Source organism: Varanus komodoensis, unplaced genomic scaffold (genome assembly GCF_004798865.1).
Source record: "Varanus komodoensis strain SLA01 unplaced genomic scaffold, ASM479886v1 scaffold1, whole genome shotgun sequence".
NCBI lineage: Eukaryota > Metazoa > Chordata > Lepidosauria > Squamata > Varanidae > Varanus > Varanus komodoensis.
In genome coordinates, this window is record NW_025335268.1 from 4,089,131 (window position 1) to 4,111,118 (window position 21,988).

General features: G+C 45.4%; 1 protein-coding gene across 7 annotated transcripts in view; it reads left to right on the plus strand.

Moving 5' to 3' along the window:
* Positions 1–21,988, plus strand: part of TGFB2 (transforming growth factor beta 2) — a 131,495-nt gene that overhangs the window by 3,493 nt on the left and 106,014 nt on the right. For 2 of the 7 annotated variants that reach the window (XR_006414427.1, XM_044427133.1), the window contains exon 1: positions 2,430–4,144. Coding sequence is in view for 6 of the 7 variants with exons in the window: in XM_044427133.1 (XP_044283068.1) it covers positions 3,763–4,144 (382 nt within the window). In the remaining variant the exon portion in view is untranslated. Of the gene's footprint in view, positions 1–2,427; positions 4,145–21,988 lie in introns of those variants that run through there. The other 5 variants (XM_044427584.1, XM_044427423.1, XM_044427250.1 and 2 more) reach the window with 5 other exon arrangements.

Genomic DNA, 21,988 nt, shown 5'->3' on the forward strand with positions numbered 1-21,988 from the left:
TTTTATTTTTTATTTATTTATTTGTTACTATGCCTCCCATCATATCTAACCATGGCTCTCCTGCCTGGAGCTGCTGAAAATTGCAGTCCAAATCATCTGGGCAACACCAGGTTAGGGCAAGCTGGTTTAAATCAATGCTCTCCCGTGCAAAAACATCAACAGGGTAGGCGATCTGCTGTGTGGAGAAGGGCCTGCACATTAAGTTTATTGCATACAGGGAGAAAAACCAGTGGGGAAACCACCATGTCTGTAAGTGCGGTGGGCACGGCTTGAACTGCCTTCTGAGGCATTTGCTTTCAAGACAGCAAGTGGGTCTTTAAATGGCTTCCACTAATCTGAAAGTGTTATGTTGGCCTTTGCTTGAATTCTTTTCTCTTTCATCTAATGATCGATGGTAATGAAGGCCCAATTTCTTAATTAGAATGAAAAGGCAGGACTCTGTGCCATCTGATAGACTAGCCTCTTGATTAGGTTCCACCCCCACCCCTCATTTTAAGTCTCCATTGGGCCACACTCCGAGAACAATGTGCATTCAAAGGTGCTGTGTATCTCTCCCCCCACCCCCACCCCCACCCCACCCCCCTTGGCCTTATGATCCTGAAGGTACTTGTGGCAGTTTACTGGCAGTGGGTGAGAAGCAAGACGTACATTCAGTGCATCTTTTTGGTGTGTTGTGTGGTCAGACTACTCCCACACTTTGCACTCAAGGTTTTGAAGTGACTTGCTTCACTTCCATATACTGCTTACCTGCTAAACAGCCATTAGTGTACAACAACTGACATCTATAAAAAAATAAAGGGTAAAACAGTAAGTTACATATTTTAATAGCTGCATTGAAAAGATGGCCCTTTTGTACATGCCTGAAAAATGGGCCTCTGTCGGAAATGGTGTCCTCCAGAAGTTCTTTCCTGTGGATGTGAAAATACAGGTAGATTCATAGCAAGACAGGCAGTCCCTTAGACAGGTTTGTTCTAAGCTAAAACCAACACCTTGGATTGTGCCCCGAAAGCAACAGGCAACCAGTGCAGGTGTATTATTGTCCCAGTATTGTGCACTCCTTAATTGTCTAGCTGCTGTGCTTTGCACTGTCCGAAGACTGTGGTATAGTCCTTATACTCAGATACATATCCTCCCCAGCCACAGTCGCATTGCAAGAATCTCAATGTGGTGCATCCAAAGGGCAGCTGTGGCCAAATCAGACCAACATGGGAAAGGTGCAGCCAAGCATGAAGACACGCTGTGTGTCACAGACACCATGCCAAAACCCAGGGAGAGTGTAGGATCAGAGTGCCCAGGCCTCTCAAGCTGCGGGCTTGAACTTGCAAGCCCTTCCTAAGCATGTGGAATCCCACTCCTGGAGCCAGGTGTTCTTCTGACCACCACACTTCTCTCCCCTCTGGGTTTAATCTCAGTTTGGTCACCCGCACTGAGCTGGCCACTCAGAGGCAAGTGATGGGAGGTCCGCCAGGGCTGCAGCTTCACATCTTTCGTTCGGAGCCTGACTCTCTGGCAGGTCATCTGCCCCACCGGCTGGCAGAGGCTTGTCCATAGGCACTTGCTGCAGTAAAGGCCCTGATGCCTCTGCAGCCTCCGATTCTTCTGGATTAGCTGACCATTTTCCCCACACTGCTTCACCCTCTGCTGCCTCCCCGGGAATCCTTCCACCTGAAGGCTTTTTTCCTGCAATCAGGCTCTCCTTTCCCCTCTCTACCTCCTATTAAAAAATGAGGGTGTTCTTAAGGACACAAGCTCCGTTGAAGCACAGAACTTAGAACATGTGGAAGTTAGCTATGCAAATCGGTGCATTCCTGAACTTCTTGTGTGCTCCAGCCCGAACCCCAGCGTGTCCCCCCACCCCTGCGGCTGCGGAACCCTTGAAGTCCCTCTTCCTACCTAACTGTGGCCCTTGGCCCCGCCTACCCTGCTTCTATGCGCAGTTAGGTGCCCTCTGGCTGACGAAGAGGAGCGGAAGCCTCCCTCCTGCCCCTGGTAATGATGACCGCTGCCGGGCTTTTTACACATTCCCCCAATTCGGGAGCTTCGCATCGTTAAGAGGGGAATTGCTTAGTCCGGATCGAAGAAGAAAGCAGTAATCCTTAGCAGAAACCGCCACTGCGTCGTCTGCAGGCGATCCCACCACGTCATTTTGCTTGGGGAGGCGCGCGCGCGCGCGCGCGCGCGCACGCACACACACACACACACACGCGGTGCTGCGAGGGGGAAAACCTTATAAATTCTCCCTCTCCCGGCAAGATCGTGATGTTGTCTGTTGGCGAAAGCCGCCCTCTTCTTAGCAAGGCGAGCGAGGGGGCTCCGGGCTTGCGCTCCGAAAGGGCGAGGACAGCCCGCAGGGCAGGGGACGGCGGAGAGTGAGCCGGCGGGGAGAAGGAGCCGCGGGCAAAGCGCGAGTCGCCTCCTCGGGCGAGAAGGTGCCACGGCGAGAGCGAAGAGGGCGAGAGTTCTTGCAAGGGCGAAGGCAGACTGCTTCGCAGCCCGCTCATTCATAGCGAGAGATACATGTCCAGATAGACGCACAGCACCGGAGGGCTGGAGGAAGAACCGCTCTGCCTCCTTGGCTGTGCTTGGCCCCGCTTCCCTTTTTCTTTTTTTAATTGTGGAGGAGGAGGAAGAGGACGGAGCTCCTGGAAAAGTTTACAGCCTGGAGTAGCCAGAGGGGAGGGAGGTTAGCTGGTTGGCTGGTGCAAGCAGCAGCAGCAGCTCGCGGGCCACGGGGAAGTCAGAGCGGCTGCAGTCGCTGCCCACGCAACGAGAGGGGGTGGTCGTGGAGAGGAGCGGACGATTCGCGGGAGGGAGGGACCCGGCTCGGCCACTTTCAACGCGTCCGCCCGTCCCTGGCGCGCCTCGGCTTCTTTCCCGGCACGCACGCACACCACGCACGCACGCACACACACACACACACACGCACACGTGGGCGCCTGTCGCCTCCGAGCGGAGCAGGACACCGGCTCCTCGGGCTGGAGGCGGGAGCCGCGCGCTGTCTGCGGGAAAGGGGCGCACCCCCAAGGAGCCTTCCTCGGCTGCCAGCCGGTGCCATCTCAATTGGGAGCGTGGGAGCTTTCGGGCAGCAGAGCACAGCTCCGAGACTCGGGAGCCCGCACTCGAAACGGCAGTCAGTTGGTTATTTCCCCCTCTTCTTTTTCTCCACGCCACTTTTTCAGCTCTCTAAGAAACTTTTGCATTGACGCGATTGTTTGTGGTTTGTTTTCTTTCGGGGCTTTTATTATTCATATTCCGTTCCCTTTTTTATTGGCTAAAAATCAAACCAAAACTAAACCTTTGTCCTCTGCGATCTATTTGCTGTGGTGGAAGCAGCCCGCTTTTCCAGCAACCCCTTGCAACCTGTTGCGTTTTTCTTCTTTTTAAAGGATCGTCAACCTGTTGCAGAGTTTAATAGGCGGCGATTGGTGGCTTGAAGTTGCCACATCTGCCGCCGCCGCCACCGCTGCCTCAAGGTCGCATCTGTGCTCAGTGTGGCACCGGGACTTGCCACCCGCATACAAGCAGCTTGGGCTATTGCAATCCGGTGTGCGCTACTGTTTGGTCTGACGATCTGTTGCTTTTCTTTCTAAAAGTGTGTGCGTGTGCGTGAGTGCGTGTGTAAAACCGACCTTCTTTGCACCCTTCCACTTAAGCAGCAAAAAGAAAATCTGAGATCTCTGTTTCGGTGCGGAGGAGGAGAAGAGTAAAAAGACGCGTGTTTTTATTTTTTTTTAATTTTTATTTAAAAATAATATTTCTAAAATGCACTGCTATCTCTTGAGCGTATTCCTCACGCTGGATCTGGCCACCGTGGCCTTCGCCTTGTCTACCTGCAGCACCCTCGATATGGATCAATTTATGCGAAAGAGGATCGAAGCTATCCGGGGGCAAATCCTGAGCAAATTGAAACTCACCAGCCCTCCGGAAGAGTACCCGGAGCCTGAGGAGGTTCCTCCGGAGGTCATCTCGATCTACAACAGCACCCGGGAGCTGCTGCAGGAGAAGGCGAACCACCGAGCCGCCTCTTGCGAGAAGGAAAGGAGCGACGAGGAGTATTACGCCAAAGAGGTTTACAAAATAGACATGGCGCCTTACTTCCCATCCGCAAGTAAGTCTCGTCTGCATGGCGTGCCCGCGTGTTTAGGTATGTGCGCTCACGTGTGTGGGGGGTGTGGGAGGGAGGAAGAGTCCCGCTGGATCGTGTCACAGAATGGACTGTGTGAGCGTGTGCGTGTTCTTGTCTGGTCTGGTCTTTGGAGCACCAGGTGGGTACCTGGAAGCCCGGGGCTGGTAAAAATTGCAGGGTGGCACCTGAGAATGTGATTTGTCTTTGCAACCCCACCCCTTCCATCGCAGGGTTGTAAAAATGTAAGGTACTGCTCCTTTTTTTAAGGAGAGAGAGAAAGAAAAGAATGTTTGGATATTCTGGTGCTGTGATGAAATATGGTCGTGGAAAAGCTATTGCTTGCGGTCCAGGACCGATGACCTAGAACAGAGTATTTCCATGGAAGTGTGGTTCAAGATCAGGCTCCATTTGGGCTTCACTGTGAGGCTCCGTTTTCTGCAGGGTTTTAGGCTTGGGATGCCTGAGTAATAAGGGTGTCCTCTTGCAGAGTGTGTTTCCTTAGCCTGTATGAGACAACCAACCTCTGCAGATGTGACATTAAGGGCACACAGTGTCTCTGTGGAGTTGTCTATCTGCCAGTCCTCATTTTGGAATTTAAGCCCTGGGAATCACCCTTGAAATTGAGGGACACCTGGCAAGGCTAGTGTATCACCCACTCATTTGGCAGTGCTTGGTGCTTTGAAATGCCTGATACATTAATAAGCTCCCTTATCTGTTCTCATCCTCAAATTCTCTCTTGTTTGTTTTTCAAAGTTTTCCTTTGGGTGGGAACAATGGCTTCCCAGTCTGTTCTTTCTGGATGCTCTCCACCCCGATTTTTTCGCTTCAGCTCACCGTGCTGCTAGCCAGCAATCAGTGTATGTTTCCCCTTTAGTCTTTTCCCAGCACCTGGGTCAACAAACCTCCCTCTCATAGGATTAGTTTAGTTTGCAAAGTGTGCCCCCTTCCCCACAAACTTCTCCCCAGTTCTCTTATCACTTTCCTATCTCCAGTTCAGTAGTCTCCAAAATAGATCTCTTTCCACTGCCAGTTTGTATCTGAATTGGGTAGGATTTCATTTCAGTGTACCTTGGGGGGTGGAGGAGCAAGTTCAGTAGAGTCTCCACCCCAAAACCAAGTTTCCTCTGAAGCTCACTGCTTAAACTGGTACAGCCAAAAGAGATGGATCCTGGAAGTATCTCTTTAGGTCCTATTTTCAGTTTAGTAACCATCCCTTTTTCTTGTGACCTCATTTCCAGGTACAAAATTCTACTCCCTTATTCAGCGTGTGCGTGCATTTAAAGTCCAGTTTTCTGGACACATCCTGTGAATGTTTAAGCTGGAACTGATTACATGCACTCAGTTCTGAAAAATAAATTATAGCTCAAAGGAGCTGGTTTTGTACTTTGGACAAGAGCCACTGTGGTCCCCAGACAATTTGTGCTTTGTCGACTTTACATTTATATCCCACCTTTCTTTGCTTGCAAAATGCTCAAGGGTGGGAGGCAGGTGACTTGAATTCAAATCCCGGTTCACTTGGACTTGCTGTTTGGCTTTGGCAAAATGCCCTGTATTGGAGTTGTGCAGAGTGGTCATGTGCATGTCTTTTCATAAATAAGCTCCATTGCATTCCATGGGATTTAGGGGTGTACAGATTGCAGCCTTAGTCTCCTCAGCTGTAAAATGGGCACAGTCACAGTTTGGTTGTCGGAATGATGTGCTACATAACTCAGAATCCCTAGAAAACCAAACCCAAAATGTAGGTCTTTGCAGGAATTCTGTTACATGGAATAACAGAAGAACTTTCTTACATGCCCAGGCTCATGTTTCCTGGCGTGTTTTCCAGATCCCTCCCCAATCTCCTTACTTTGTTTGATACTGGTGCTTGGTCTGTCTGTGGAAAGCACATACCCTCATTGCACTTGGTGATGTAGCCATCTTGGTAACTTTATCTTAGACTTTCTAATTGTAGCCTCCTCTGTCTATTTTGAATGCAACCAAGGCTTGCTGGGGCTTGCTAGCAATAGTCCCAGGATGCCAGCCAAAGATGTCTCTGGACCCCCTTTGCTGTGAGCTGCCTCCTCTTTCCCCATTTATTGCTCAGGACAGTCTTTCGAAAGGGACACTCTGGCAGTCAAAGGGTTTTATTATTGTAATTACGACTCCATCCAGAACTGTCTGTGATAAATACACTCCACCCTTGTTGCCCTGAGGGAAGGAAGACTTTGCAAAGTGTGCTGGAGCAGCCAAGCGGGTATGTGTAAAGCTCCGGAGCCTAATTTGCAGCAAGAAACATTCTGAAAACACGCACGCGTGTAGACACCCACCCACACCAACCTTGTTGGCATTTTGGAGCAAACCACCCCTTTGTGCCCCCAGAAGCCCTACTGTGAGAATGTTTACCAGCTAGTATGCAGGGAGAGCTTCTTGACCCACTCTTATGACCTTTGGGCAGAAGGGTTTTTTCCCTTTTCCCTTTTTTTCTTTTGAGGTAAACTCCCCTAATCTTTTTTGACCACATTTTCCCCCCACAGCCCACATAAAGAGGCAGTGCTACCCAAAATGAATGGATCCCAGCGATACACGCCCTTCTGGAAAATTAAATGCTTGGAGTAGAAAAGACGTATTATCCCAGGAATAAAAGACCTGCTCCTTTTTATTTTCCTTTTTAAGAATGCCTTCGGAAGCCTGGGCTGGCCAGAACATACATAGCCCTGTAGAGCAGCTGTAGCTTGCAGGTACCTACCAATAGAGAGCATCAGAACTTTAAGAGCCGATGGCTCTGTTCGCTTTATAGCAAGCCCTTCTGTGCACATTCTTGGTTGGTACGCTCGCTCGCAGTAAGTGGGTTAACTGTTTTTCCACTGCTGTCTAGTTACACATACTGGGCTGAACAAGCCATTCTGAGAAAAAAAAACACAGCTAAGGAGAAATAGAGTGTGTATGTGCAGTGAATTGAAATCGCAGGGGTTAGACCGCTCTGTACATTTTCTTTTGGATTCCAAGTGTTTTAACTCTCCAGTTCCTGCGTGAGCTGAGCAGGCAGTGATGTGGGAGGGGAAGGGCCATCTCGGCAAATACACTGAGGTCATAGAGTGAAAGGCATGGGAAAGAGCAATCATTCAGAATATTTTTTAAATCTTTTTTGCCACAGAGATGTTAACGTTTGGTAACTGACGATGGCCCAAGTATTACAAATATGCTCTAATTATACTCGCAGCCAGCGATATATCACTGCACGGATGCCTGATAGGTCTTTGTGGGACGTTTTGTAAAGTTCAGTCTAAATATTTTTAGCGATGGAGAGATTTAAAAGGAAAATGCAAAGAGAGATTGTACATATCTCAAGGCATATTTTGTCTTAAATATTATCCTTGGCCAACTGTACTCTATAAATACAGTAAATATGAATCGTATGGCATGGTGCCAATCTCCTGGGATGAATTTTAGTCAAGAAGGTATTTATGGGATATAAATAATACTGTGTCAACATTTAAAGAAGGGACCTGATTAGCTCAGAATTTATTCTTATTAATCTTTTCACATGCTGTTAGTCTAAGGCTCAAAGTGAAGTTGTGCTAAGGTTTTGCTGATAGTTTGCACCGAGGGATTAAACAGGCCTGGGATTTCTGCGTGGTGTTTAAACAGTCCCTTGGCCAGTTTGCATGATCACTGGGGGTAAACAAGCCACAGTAGCTTGTTTAAGCCATAGGATGTGCCAGCCCCCATTTACTCGATCACCCACCCAGTCACAGCTTGTCATGTCATTCGAGCCCAGATAGCATATTTTTTTGGAGGGGGAAACCATTCTCAAACCATCCTTGAGCTGATGTTGGGTTATTCAAAGGTAATTCTCCCCTCCAACAAGACTTGCTTTGCCTGGATTTATTTGATGCAACAAGCAGGGCCTGGGCAGGTGATTAGATGAATAGGATCCATCAGGCACCACACCTTAAACAAGCTATGGCAGCTTGTTTACCCCGCAGTGATAATGGAAACCAGGTCACTGATTCAGGATGGGTATGAGAATCCATGTGTCTCAGAACTGCCTGACTTAGAGTCCTAAAATATAGGCAAGTCTGCAGGCCCCTGCCTACTTAATCTGGAATCACGCTCAACTGCATTCAGTGGGACAGACTTTGGAGCCAGTCTGGGTCCCCAACCATAGGAATGCAGCTTCTCTTCAGCTTTACTTTATTTCCTAAATTTGTAGGCATCTCAAATTTGGTACAACCAAAGTTACATGAAGTCCCAAACTACAAAGTGCACACTTGAAAGTCAGTGGGAAAAAACTGTGTTGGTTTTGATCTGGCTTACACCCCAAGGCTCTGGATCCAGGCTTTTGGGGGCTCTTGGTTAAGACACCCTCAGGTGGGGACCCCCAATCAGGCAGCCCACACCCTCCCTGCCACAGTCTACAGCTGCCACTGCTTCTCTTTGAGGCCCTTCCTGACTGCTTGCTGAGCAGGACACCAGTGGGGGGGGGGGGCAGCCACCTGTGTGCCTCTCCCAGTTTGTTTGCTCCTTGACTCTCCACTGCTGGGCCTGAGGGAAAGGTGGGAAAACAAGCAGGCTGCAGTGCTGAGGAGGAGGAACAGGTTGAGGGGGCTTCTCTCAGACCCCTGATCATGTATGGTCCCTTGGCAAGTACCTGACCTTGCTGACCCTTGACACTTGTCCATACACATGTTGCCCACACTCTAATAGCCATTCCCTTTCCCTAGGGATCACTGGAAGCCATCCTGTGAGAGGAACTGAGGATCACCAGCAGAATTGAGAGCTTTGATAGCTGTGAGCGGTACACAGAGCAGTAAATAAAGACATTCTCAGCACTCCTAGAGCAGACTACAATTCCCAGGATTCTTTGGGATAGCTTTCCCCAACATAGTGCCCTCTAGATGTTCTGTACCTCAACTCTCAGCATTCCTTATGGGGCTGATAGGACATATAAAATGTGTGAAGGGTACCAGATTGGGGAAGGCTGCTTTGGAGGAAGCATGTGAGTTAGAACTAATATTAAAAAGAGGCTTGCAGTACATGCAAGCTACTTCCCCTGCTGTTTTGGTGGAAGTTAACTAACACATCAACCGGAAATATCACTCATATATATGGCCCAGTTGTGGCATGGTGGTTAGAGTGTTGGACTAGGGGCCCAGGAGAGTCAGGTTCTAGTCTCTACTTACCCATGAAACTCACTGAGTAACTTTGGGCAAGTCACTCTCAGTCAACCTAGCCTACTCCACAGGGTTGTTGTGAGGATAGGATGGAGGGGAGGACTATGTAAGCCAACTTGGGTTCCTTGCAAGAGGAAAAAAGGCAGGATAAAAATGCAATGTAATGTGATAACAATAACTTCTGTAAAGTGTTCTTGCACGCGTTTCTGGAGCCAGTTGCTAGTTTCCATAGGTCAATAGGCTTTCTACAAGCTTATAGGAGACTGCTAGAAGTTTGTAATGCAGATATGCCATTCAGATGCAACTCTAGGCATGCTTTCTAGGGAGTGAGACCGTCTGAACTCAGTAATATTTATTCCTGAGTAATAAATGCACATAAGATTGCTCTTTGGTAGCCTTCTCCAGCCTCATGCCCTCCAACTATTTTGGACTACAGATTCCAGTATTCCTGGCCATCTCCTGTGTTGCCTGAGGCTGATGGGACTTGAAGTCCAAGCCATCTGGATGGCACCAGACTGGGCTATGGTCTGTTCTTCATTCAATATTGCAGTTGGGAACTGAGAACTGTGGACCACCTGATACATTTCACAGCATCAGCCGCATGCTGCATACACTGCAGCTCATAGGAACGCATGACTTCATCAGCCATCTATGGTGTGCGTTCAAATTGAGGTGTAAAATGCTTCTGATATATTCCTTTAAATGTAACCTGTTGTCTGACTGGACTTCAAAATAAAAACTAGGAGTACAGTGTTTGAAGCTGTTCTTCCTAGATACCCACTTAGATCCTCTGCTTCTTTTTAAATTAAACACAGTGTAATTTAAAAGCATTTTATGTGTGTGAGGGTTGCCAGCAGCTAAAACCATGCAAAAGTCACAGATTGTGGCCAGTTGTGGTGATTCTGGCATTGTTCATACATACATATATTTCTCTTGACTTGATCACTTGTAGCTGAGTATTTGAGTGGGAACTACTAACAATATTGCATTTAAGGTGATATAAAGAAGGATAGCTTTGATGGCCAGTTAAAGTCCTTTCTGCTTGGCACAACCAGGGAACAAAAAGGAGTCAATGTGGCCTGCATGTGGCAGTCACATAATGCCTCATTCAAATTACCTGTAGTGTGTGTGGGTTACGGTGGCATCCAAACCCAGCAAATTTCCAACCACCTGGAACCATAGAACAAGCCATGAGATTCATCAAAGCCACCCCATCTCTGGGTTCAGATGACACCGCAACTGGCACATGATGCGGGTAATTATGGCAGTGCTTGCAGGGCAGAGGAGAGAAGCAGTGTGTCTTTTCTTTCCCCAGTCATGTGAACAAGTTCATTGACTGTGTTCAGACAACACAGAAACCCTCATTTAGGGGTTGAGTAGGCCTTAAATGAGTTGTGAACCATGCCCTGTTGCTAAAGCTTAGGTTATCATGTTGTCTCAACTCGCTTATGTAACAAACCATGGACAAGACACAGGCCAGGTATGCACAATCACCTGGAAAAAGGAGTCATGGTGGCTGCTTTTTCCTGTCCTGCTCATACTGCTCTTGCGATTTCCCTAACTACCTTGCAGTACACAGTTTGCAATGTTATTCAAACCCAAGGAGGTGCGTAGCAGGAGTGGTTTCAAAACCATCCCAGGACTCATGGCTTTTGTAGGGTTCTGGGACTGGTTTGCAAGCCACTTCCTGCCATGCAGCTTAACAGTTGAGATGACACAGCAAGCCGTGTGTTGTAAGGTTGCTTTTGGCAACTTGCATGGCATGTGGCAGTCAGGGCAGGGGGAGAAACCCAACATGCCTCCTTTTTCCTGATAATTGTATGAACCTGGCCACATTTCATGATCCAAAAAGGGTTCCTTTCATGGGTTGTTCACTGTTACCAAACCATTGTTTGTTAGGCTGGGTTGAAACAACATGATAATACACATTTCAGCAAGAACCCTAATTCAGTGACAAGCCGCACTGGACATGTACTGAATGCCTGAATGTGAGTTATCAGGGCTAAGCATACATATAGATGATCACTGCTCTCTGTCCAAGGAGATTGTTGTTTAGTTGCAAAGTCGTGCCTGACCCATCATGAGCCCATGGACAACATTCTTCCAGGCTCTCCTGTCCTCCACCATTCCTTGGAGTCCACCCAAGCTCACACCGACTGCCCCAGTGACTCCCTCTAGCCATCTTACCCTCTGCCATCCCCTTCTCCTTTTGCCACCAAGTGTTCCCAGCATCGGGCTCTTCTCCAGTGAGTTGTTCCTTCACATTAGATAGCCAGACTATTTGAGTTTCATCTTCAGTATCTGGTCCAAGGAGATACACTTGAGTAAAACATGCAGGGTGGGTCGTGGGGGGTGCTTGTGATTAAGAAAGGGTACGAAGAGTATGTGTGATTAAAGCATGGATGAAGAAGAGCCTGGCATTTTGATTCCAGTCACCTTTCCCTTGAATGCAGGAATCCTTGCATAGAAAATGGATTGTAACCATCCTGCCATTTCCTCCTTGCTGTTGGTCAGAACTTCATCCTCCGCTTCAGCATAAGGACTGCATGGACATCTAGTGTATTCTGATTAGAATTAGTAGTGTACCTTTCCAGTACCGGGACTGTACAGTTTGTAATAGGTATAAAAGACTCAATTATGTTTCTCCTTGTTATGCCGAGGAAAAACTTCATTCGCTATAATGAGAGTTTTGCTTGAGTAAGAACTGGGCTTAAGTTTAGAGAGTAAGTTATCACTTTGATGTTTGGAGCTTGGGATATAAATTTACAGAGTCCTGAGAAACTGCAACTGTTTATACTTTTCATAGCAGTTCCACATGAAAGTTAAACTAATTTAATGCAGAACAGCTTGCCCCCCACCTATACTCCTTAAATTGAATCTCTAGTCTACACCTCAATTTTACGAGAGCCACTGGTGTGATTTATCCTTCCATGAGCTCTATTGCATGAATATTTGCTTGCCATGGTCTTTTTTTTCTTCTTCTTCGCTTGAGTATTTTACCTAATGAAAGAAAACATTATAAACCAGCCATGTACAATGGTATGTTTCTACTTTATCAACAAGGAATTGATTTACTAGTGTTTATATGTGTGTGGCTTTTTTGCCTTGAGAGGAATTTAGTTACCAGTACAGTACAGGGTAGCTGGTGGGTTTGGTCTTCCAAGGTGTGGGGGGATAGAGTGCCACCAGGCAGGAATGGCTAAGATGGGATCTGAAACGGCAGTCCTGATTGCTCTTATGAGGAGGTAACTGAACTCGGTGGGACTTACTTCCAAGAAAACATGCATATGTTTGGGCTGCAAGGAATGTTGGCCTGGGAACAGGAGCTGAGTGAAAGGAAAGAGAGACTTTTTAATGAGAGTATCAGAAAATGTGTTGTTCCTCATAGCTATAGGAAAGGAGTGTCTACACACACTGCATCTGGAAGAAATGCTTAAGAGTGGAAAGCACAGGGATTTATTGTGTATTATTTATTTATTAAAAGCTTTTCTATCCTGTCCCCTACAGAACGTCTTGGGACAGCTTACAATAAATAAGTAGAATAAAACAAACCCCACAGCATCTGACCATTAATGCACTAAAACCGGAGTTAAAATCCAGTGCTTCCTCACAGGGTTGTTTAGCATGATGTCTGAACCCAGAATTCCAACTTGACTCTTCCCCGGGTTATTCTTGGCTTCCAACTCTGCTTCGGCAGGGGAGGAGTGAACTATAGTTCCAGGATGGGTTAATGCACTGAAACAAGGCAGTCATTGTTTAGCTACTCCCACTGGCAGGCAGAGGAGCCAGGCAGAAGAGGCGGAGCCCCATGAACTAGCCCATGTTCTAGCCAGGGTTTTAAAAAAGAACAGGTTACCACTGGATGTGAACCAGACCATGTTCTTCAAGAAAATTGGGGGAAAGTTTGGGAACATGGAAGGTCATGTTAGGGAGTGACCCTATGCAGCATCTGAGCGATGTAGGATTCTTTCAGATTCCCAGATTTGAGCCCAGAGACTGCTCCAACCTTGGATCTGGGTCCTCAAGCCCAGCCTCCCCTCCTGCCTCCACCATAGCCTGGGAGGAATCCAGAATACCAACAACCTCAGACAGTGTTAAAAGGGAGTTTTTGGGGAGAGGCCCAAGCCTCCCCCAGAGATGTTCCAGCTTAATCGGCAAAACAGCCTGTCTGGCAAAAATGCAAAGTGGGAAGATGGAGAGACAGCTGTTGCCTCTGTCACTCCTCCTGCTCTGCGCCGGATGCCTGCAAGAATCCATGTTTGCCCCCTTAAGCTCCTGCTGTTATCGCAGGGCCGCTTTTCAAAGGGGAGTGGGGCATGGCAGGCTGCATACAGCCCTGTTGCAATCCAGGCACTCCCATCCACACTCCTGTACCGCTTGAGGAGACAGAAGTTGAATGCACAAGCGCCTTCTCTCAGGGAGCTGGCTGGGTTTTTGAAGGTTGTTAGGTAAGGCCCCCTCAGCAGGCCCCCTCAAAACCTCAGGTACTCTACCTTCTTACGGTCACTGTCATCAGCTGCTATTCCTCATTTTCTCCTTCTCTTCATTGCTACCCCTTGCTAGGGATGGGAAGCAAGGTAGTAAGTAACAAGGCAGGGACCACTACAGCTCTTCCATCTTGCCACCTCCATTGTACAGGCCAGAGCAAGCAGGATGCAATGTGGAAGAGGAGAGGCAAGTCCGGGAGGCTCCTGTCCATGGCCCCGGCTGGAATATGGGCCCCTGGAGAGTACCTACCTATGCCTTTCTTAATCTGGCCCTGGAGCTTGGCTCGGAGTCCTCTGCTTGTACATTCATCTCGGAATGCATCAACTAAGGGGGTTAACATGAAAACAAGGCAGGTGCTGTCATTCATGCTGTGCCTCACATCTGTGTGCCAAAGCATTAAAGCTTCCGTAAGGAACATGGAGTGATCCATTGTTTGGAGCTATCATGCATAACATTATTTGTGGCTTTACAGACTTCTCTTGTCTGCCATGATGCAGCATGGCCAGGTTTGGTATCTCAAAACGTCTTCTGTAAAAGCATCTTCAGCAAAGTGACTTCAGTTGCTGGTCTTTTTTGCCGTTCTGTGGAAATGACAATCCTGTCCATAACACATATAATGATATTATCATAGGACATCACCACATATGCCAGTGTATTTGAACATTGATACTGCACGTTTCTGTCAAATATCCATGGTGGCTTACAAGAAAGGTAGCTAACTGAACCTGTCCTTAGATTTTGACCTCCCTGGAAGTTGGTTTCTCTGAGTTTTTTGTCATTTTGGCTGGGAGTGGGGGAATTGGGATCCATGAAAATGAATTGGCTTCATCAATGGCTTTCATCCAAAGCTTTCTCTGAGGCAAACTCTGATACTGTTGGATTCTGCTAAGAAACTGTCCTTAATCCAATTAGATTACAACTCTTTTTAGATGATTCTGACAATGTATTGACCATAAATTTTGTAAAATGTAGAATCATAGTCTCTCTCCCGCCACATAAAACAACCCCCATGCTAAATATTTCACAACAGTCAAGGACTGTAAATATTTAAGTCCCCATCTTCCATATTATTATTTTATTATTATTAAAAGCTTTTGTATGCTGTCCTATTACACAAGATCTCAGGATGGCTTACAATATTTAAAAAGACAATTAAAACCACAATTTCAATAAATAATAAAACAGAACAAAACAATAAATCACAAAACAAACAGAGTGACTAAACATGTTGTTAGTCGCGAAGTCGTGTCCAACCCATTGCGACCCCATGGTCAACCTTCCTCCAGGCCTTCCTGTCCTCCACCATCCCCCGGAGTCCACCTAAGCTCACGCCGACTGCTTCAGTGACTCCATCTAGCCACCTCATTCTCTGCCGTCCCCTTCTCCTTTTGCCTTCAATTGTTTCCAGCATTAGGCTCTTCTCCAGTGAGTCCTTCCTTCTCATTAGGTGGTCAAAGTATTTGAGTTTCATCTTCAGTATCTGGCCTTCTAAAGAGCAGTCAGGGTTGAACTCCTCTAGGACTGACCGGTTTGATCACCTTGCAGTCCAAGGGACTCGCAGGAGTCTTCTCCAGCACCACAATTCAGAGGCCTCAATTCTTCGGCACTCAGGCTTCCTTATGGTCCAACTTTCGCAGCCTTACACTACAACTGGGGAAACCATAGCCTTGCACTATAGCACTAAACTTAAACCATAGTACTAAACTTAAAAACTATTAAATTTTAAAATACTGTTTAAATAAAAAGATTTTGGCCTGGTGCCGAAAAGAGTATAAACTTGGCGCCAGGCATCCATCAAGTGATGGATATTCACTTGAACCTGTAAGATTGTAAGACGTCAGTTGTCTGTTCTTATCAGATCTGAGCTGGATGTAGTATTCTTCCACTTAAGCTATTTAGTGCTAACCATTAGCTTAGTTGTTACATGGTTTTCTCATATGGTCTGAGGTGCCATCTCAATTCTAGAAACAGATCAGCCATCGGCCACGTTTTGTGGGATAGAGGCATCGAACAGCATATGTGGCCCTGTGTTTAGAAACTTTATAGGGAACTTGAGCCATTCCCAAAACAGAGCTTGAGCAAGACCCTAAATATGTGTTTTCATTTTCATTTTTTCATCAGTGATGTCTACCTCTGTGTTACTAGACTCATACTTGAGTAAGTGGTCCCATATGATGTAGCTTTTTCCAGCTTTTTCCACACATGCTGTGTGGAATGGTTTACATAGCATTCCTGAATACTGGTCATCCTGGTTGAGGCTGATGGTTGTGGAAGTACCATCTGGAGGGTACCAGTCTGGAGAAAGTTGCTACAGGATAATGAGACAAAGTTCCTGATTATCGGAACTAGTTCCCTCTTGGCTTATGGAAAGTTTGGGTCCTTCACTATCTTATTGGATTTTCCTTAAAAGAACAGAAGATTATGAATCACCTCTTGTCAATCTGGTGCCTGCCAGATGTTTTGGGCTACAAGTCCCATCGACCCTTAATATTGGCCACACTGGGCCAATGATGGGGCTGATGGCAGTTCAGATTTCACCCATCTGGAAGGCACATGGCTCCTGGGGGATGCTCACTTCCAATATTACAGCTGAAGCTTTGTGCCAGGGTGCATTACTGAGCATTTCATTTTCGAATACAAAATGTCTATGCCATGTTGGAGTCCCTGAAACCTTATTACGTGTATATACCACAACTTTTATTCCCATGTCTGACATTAATATATTCCTTTTTACATTAGCTTACCCATTTGAGAAGTCCTTACTCAAAAAAGGACTCTACCTGTAAGAACTTGATTGATAATTGAATGGGATTCTATTTTTTTCTGATGTATTTGTGTTACATTTTTCAGAATGAATCTGACTGCAATAAAGATAATTCATCCAAATGAATAGTATCTTGCTGTTTTCAACAGTTCACACTGCTTACCATAATACACATTATGACATTATCCCAAGGCATCACCACAAATACCAGTAGACAAGCAAACACAGCCTTAGTGCTAAGCTTTTTGGGAAATTGGCTTCAGATAAGCCTGTCTCCTTTTTTGAATTGATACTTTGACTTGGACCTTTGAGCATGAGAACTGTTTGGGAAAGGTTTGTCAGTTTTAGGTACAATTTGTAGCAAAGCTCTCTAGTGTAAAAAGTGAAAGCTACTGGGGCAGGATCTCTAGTTGTAGGGTATCTTCTTGGGTCAGATGTATTTATTTGATTTTCACCCTTCTGTATTACAAAAAGTGGCCCTTAAGGTGATCCTTTGTTAGCCCTGAGACCCATTCGTAGGATCATAGACCCGTAGAATAGTAGAGTTGGAAGGGGCCAGAGGACCATCAGGTCCAACCCCTTGCTCAGTGCAAGACCAAGTTAAACCATCCCTCTCAGATGGCTGTCTAGCTGCATCTTAAATAATTCTAGTGTGGGTGAGCCCACAACCTCCCTAGGTCATTGGTTACACTCAATGCTGCTGATATCTAGCCAAAATCTGACTTCCTGTAACTTGAGTCCATTATTCCATGTCCTCCACTCTGGTATGGTCACGAAGAGATCCTGTCCTTCCTCTTTGTGACAGGTACTCATAGCGTGCTATTATCTCTCCTCAGCCGCCTCTTCTTGAGGCTAAACATGCCCAACATTTTCAGTCTCTCCTCATGGGGCTTTGTTTCCAATCCTTGGATCATCCTTGCTGCCCACCTTGGAAGGGTGGCTTGTCCTTGTTTCAAAGAGGTGGGGAACCTCAGACCTATGAGCTGAGTTGAGCTCCATCTTTTTGCTTCGTCTCTGCAGTTCTCCCATGGCAAGACTGCAGGCTAGCTGAGGTGCTCACAAGCTCCCTAGACAGCTTGCCACATTTTATTTCTTTCTGTGGTTGCCAGAGAACAGGAACACCAAAGCCAGCTCTTTCCTTGCATCACAGGAGGCACTTTACACACCTTGGTCCTATGCTGTGGTGGTCATAAACAGGAATGGCACTGGTTTGGATGCATATGGAGGTTACTTTCTACTGTCCACTGGTGAAATCATAGCATGCATCTCCTCCTCTTCCAATGACAGGATCCTTGTCATTACCAGAATGACTTGAAACAGCTACAGAGATATGGCTTCCAAGATGTAGCTGCAACATCATACATACAAATAAGGCCCCGACCCTTGCTTGAGCCCAGGATGGCCATGAGCCCTCCTCTGCAGAAGACAGCTGTGTCTGAAGATGCCAGAAGAAGACCTTTTAAATCCCCCCTGAGGGTTTTAACCTCTGATAATGTACTCATTTCTGACATTACTGCTTCTTTTTATTCATAACATTTCTATACCGTCCAATAACTAATGTTCTTTGTGCAGATAACAAGCAGCTAAAGAACTAAAAAACTATATAACAGTTAAGCTATAATATAAATACAAATATTTCAAAGAATACAATGCAATACAATCCAAAACAAACAGCCTAGGAATCAATAATTCAGCCACAATAACTTAGAAATAGGTCTCTAAAATGCCTGAGAGAAAGGAAAGGTCATTGCCTGAAGATGAAAAGAGAACAATTTTATTATTGTAAAAATTTTAAATCATCATAAGCCATCCTGAGCCGTTCATCGGAAAGGACAGAGTATAAATGTTTGTTAAAATTAAATTAATTCAATTAAAATTAAACAATATAGGTGCTAGGCAAACCTTTTTGAGGAGCTTATTCCTCCAGTTTGTTGTTTTGTTGTGAGCCGTCCAGAGACTCAGAGCGATTGGATGGCCTAGAAATATCCCAAATAAATAAATATTTCATAAGTGGGGTGCCACTATGGGGAAGGCCCTCTCTTGCAGCCTCCCACCAAGTTTGCTTTGCAGGAGCACCTGGAAGAAGGGTTCTGAAGCTGACTTTAGGGTCTGGGCAGATGGATGCAGGAGGGGTTGTGGCTTTAGATACTCTGGTCCCAAGCTATGTAGGGCTTTAAAAGTCAACACCAGCACTTCGAGTTGGGCTTGGGCATGGTTTGGGAGCCAGTGCAGCAGACAAACCAGTGGCATCATATGATCAGATCCACCAGTCTCGGTTAATAACTAAGCAGTTCTGTTCAGAAATAACTGAAATTTAAAGACGCTTCTAATGCTTCCATTTACTATGTTCAGCTGTTGTTTTACCAGTTCTTTTATTGCATGTTAGGATGCATTGTCAGGTGCCTGAACTGGGATGTTTTAAACTGATGGATGGTATAACAATGTTTTAAATTTGTTTTTGTCAAACAAATACATGACAGTTGCCATTTTCAGGCTATTTTTGTATAAAGATTTATGTTATTTATTTAACTTATACATTGCCCTGCAGCTGAAGCTTTCTCAATGGTTTACAGCAGTTCATATCTCTGAGTAATTTCTCTGAACCACCAGTTTGTAGGAAAGAGGATATGGTGTGGAAAGAGCCAATTTAGAGCTGCTTAGGATAAATGTGCATTTTTTTTTAACTGTATGTTTAGAGGTCTTTGGATCTTCCATTGGAGTGAGTGAAAATCTCAGTGAAGTCTGATATTTACTGTGTCTTGAGCAGTGGAAGTAAAATTGCAACCTTTTAAAAGTTCTGTCCGTCATGGGGGTCATCTGCCTCTTGCTATGAATATCTATCAGTGCAAACCTATATATGTTTCCTCAAAAATGAGTCCCATTGATTTCAACTCAATTCACTCCCATTGATTTCAACTCAATGGAGAAGTAGTGGAGGCCAGGAAGGAAAATTCTACCTTTGGAATTATTTGCTGAAGGTTATCCCTTATTGCAATGTTCATATATAATCAGAGGTTCAGTGTCAAATAGGATGCAGCAGAACTGGAAAACTTTCAGAAAAGTTGAGTCAAGCGAGGGACCTGCAAACCTTTCCAGTGAGCAAGTCTTTGAGGCTGTTTAGTTCAGTGGGGAGGAAACTGAGGGGAGGAGATGTGATAATTGTAAAATGGTGCATCATTTGGGGGTAGTGGACAGAGGACATTCCACTCTGACCCCCAGGAACTTCCATAATATTAGAACTTGGGCCGCTTCGGAGAGATTGAGGGAAAATAAAAGGACATCCTTCCTTGCACAGCACAAAATTTTACAAATTTTGCAATCAGTGGTAATGTAGCCCCTGGCTTAGATGGGTTTGAAAGGGGATTAAACCACATTATGCCACGTGGGCTATCAATGGCTATGAGCCATAAAAGTTAAGTAGAACTTAATAAAGTGCACTCCACTGTATAAGATGACGGGAGCCCCTCCAATCATGGATCAGTGGCAGAGGCCCACTTTGCATGGAACCCCCCACCCCAATTCAACCTGCCCTCTCCAAGTAGGGCTGTAAAAGTTCTTGCCTGGAAAGCCTTTGCTGCCGGTCAGTGTCCATAATACCGGACTAGATGGACTAATGGTTTGACTTAGCACAAGGTAGCTTCTTATCTTTTATGAATTAAAATTGGAGCTAAAAGCATATAGTATTGTGCGCCATCCATTCCATCCCATACCATGCAATGCTAAGCAAGTCTATTAATTATTACTATTATTACAAACAAAAAAGGGTAGAAGGGACTGCAGACAAAGAAATTCGTATCCATGTATGATAACTCTTCACTATAACATTGTTAAAGCAAGAATGAACAATGAGATTTAACACCTCTGGTTGAAATATATACATTGATGTAAGTGGACCCTATGCTTAAAGAAGCATCCAAATAAGCATCCAGACTAAACTGATGACTATGATATAGATGTTCAGATGCAGCAAGAGCAGTGAGATTTTCAGTCCATAGAATAGTAGGTATTAAATTAATACTCTCCCAGGCTTGGAATATAAGGGTGCAGCCCAATGCCTTCCATGCCCAATGCATTTCTTACCTTTCATTTCATCTGGATGGTGAGTTTGGGGTGGGAGAAGGGAAAAGACTATTCTCCAGGAGTTCACTGGGATTAGATTTTCCTGGTCCCTTGTAACCAAAAGCTTTGGGGGCAAATAGAAGTTCCTTCTGACTGCCTTGCTGGTTCTAGCTCATTTCAGTTCTTTTGATACAACTCTGAGTATTGATTTCCTTTTATCTGCACTAGCAGTGGGAGCTGTTTCCTGATCACTCTAGAGAACAACAAAGAAACAGGAACTGGCCTTTAAATGAATGAGGATGCCTTTTATAACTTTTCTTCTAGTTTTCAGTTGCATGTTATGCCCCCAACACAGAATTGGAGGCCCCCAACTTTGAGGAGTTCAAGGATATGGGACTGCATCTTGCAACATGTGCTGTTAATTGTCAAATGTCATAAGCTCATTTACTTTTGAAAAGCCTTCTTTCAGTGACAGCGTGAGCCTAAGGACCCTCTTCCAGTTGGCCTCAAGCATCCTTCGCCTGCACAGTGTCTCTCATCTCCAAGTTTTTCTGCCTTGTAGATTCAATGGCGGCTCCCAGTGTATCTTGACAAAACAAGTCATTAGAGAGAACACACACATGTTTCCATTCCTGTTACAAAACCATATGTTCTACTTTCCCCCTCTTTGGAAGGGGATTTTTTTCAGCTGGGAGTGTTGTGTTCCCCAGGTATTAATTTAATTTAATAATATGTTAGTAGTGCATCATCAACAGCATTGTTTAAACAAACAAAGATTTTTTTGCTCATTTGTTTACAGTGTGTTTGCTTCCCACTTGCAACTGTAGCCTGTTTTAATTTTGGTCTCTTGTTTTTTTAAAAAGATACTCCCCAGGCTTAGTGGCAGTTTTTCTGAATATAGCTCTGAATACAGTCATATAAAAACACCCATTGTTAATCATGAAGTTTAGCCTGCATGAAATGTAATGCAAAAGTTCTTTTGTGCATATGGAAAAGTTTTCACTTTTGATCTCTGAATGTTTATGAAGACACACCCAGAAAAATAGATGGGCAATGCCCAGCTTTGCAAATATGGTTTGTTTGTTTGTTTATTTCATTTTTATACTGCCCAATACATCCAAAGTGGTGACTGGATTCAGAAAACATGGAAACTCAAACTCAGGTTGGAGTGTTGGGTGTCAGTGAACTGTGGATTGTTGTTGAAATGTGGGTTATTGGGTCATTTGAACCCAATTGTGCTAACAAACCAAATAGCCCATTCAGAGAACCTATGGTTTGATGTTAGGTTTAACTCTGAGTTTTTCATGGTTAAGAAAGAGTGTATATATAGTTCTTCGTCATGGCCTCTGTGCATCACACATATGGGTTGTTGCGCCTGCGCAGTGCCTAGGCCGGAAG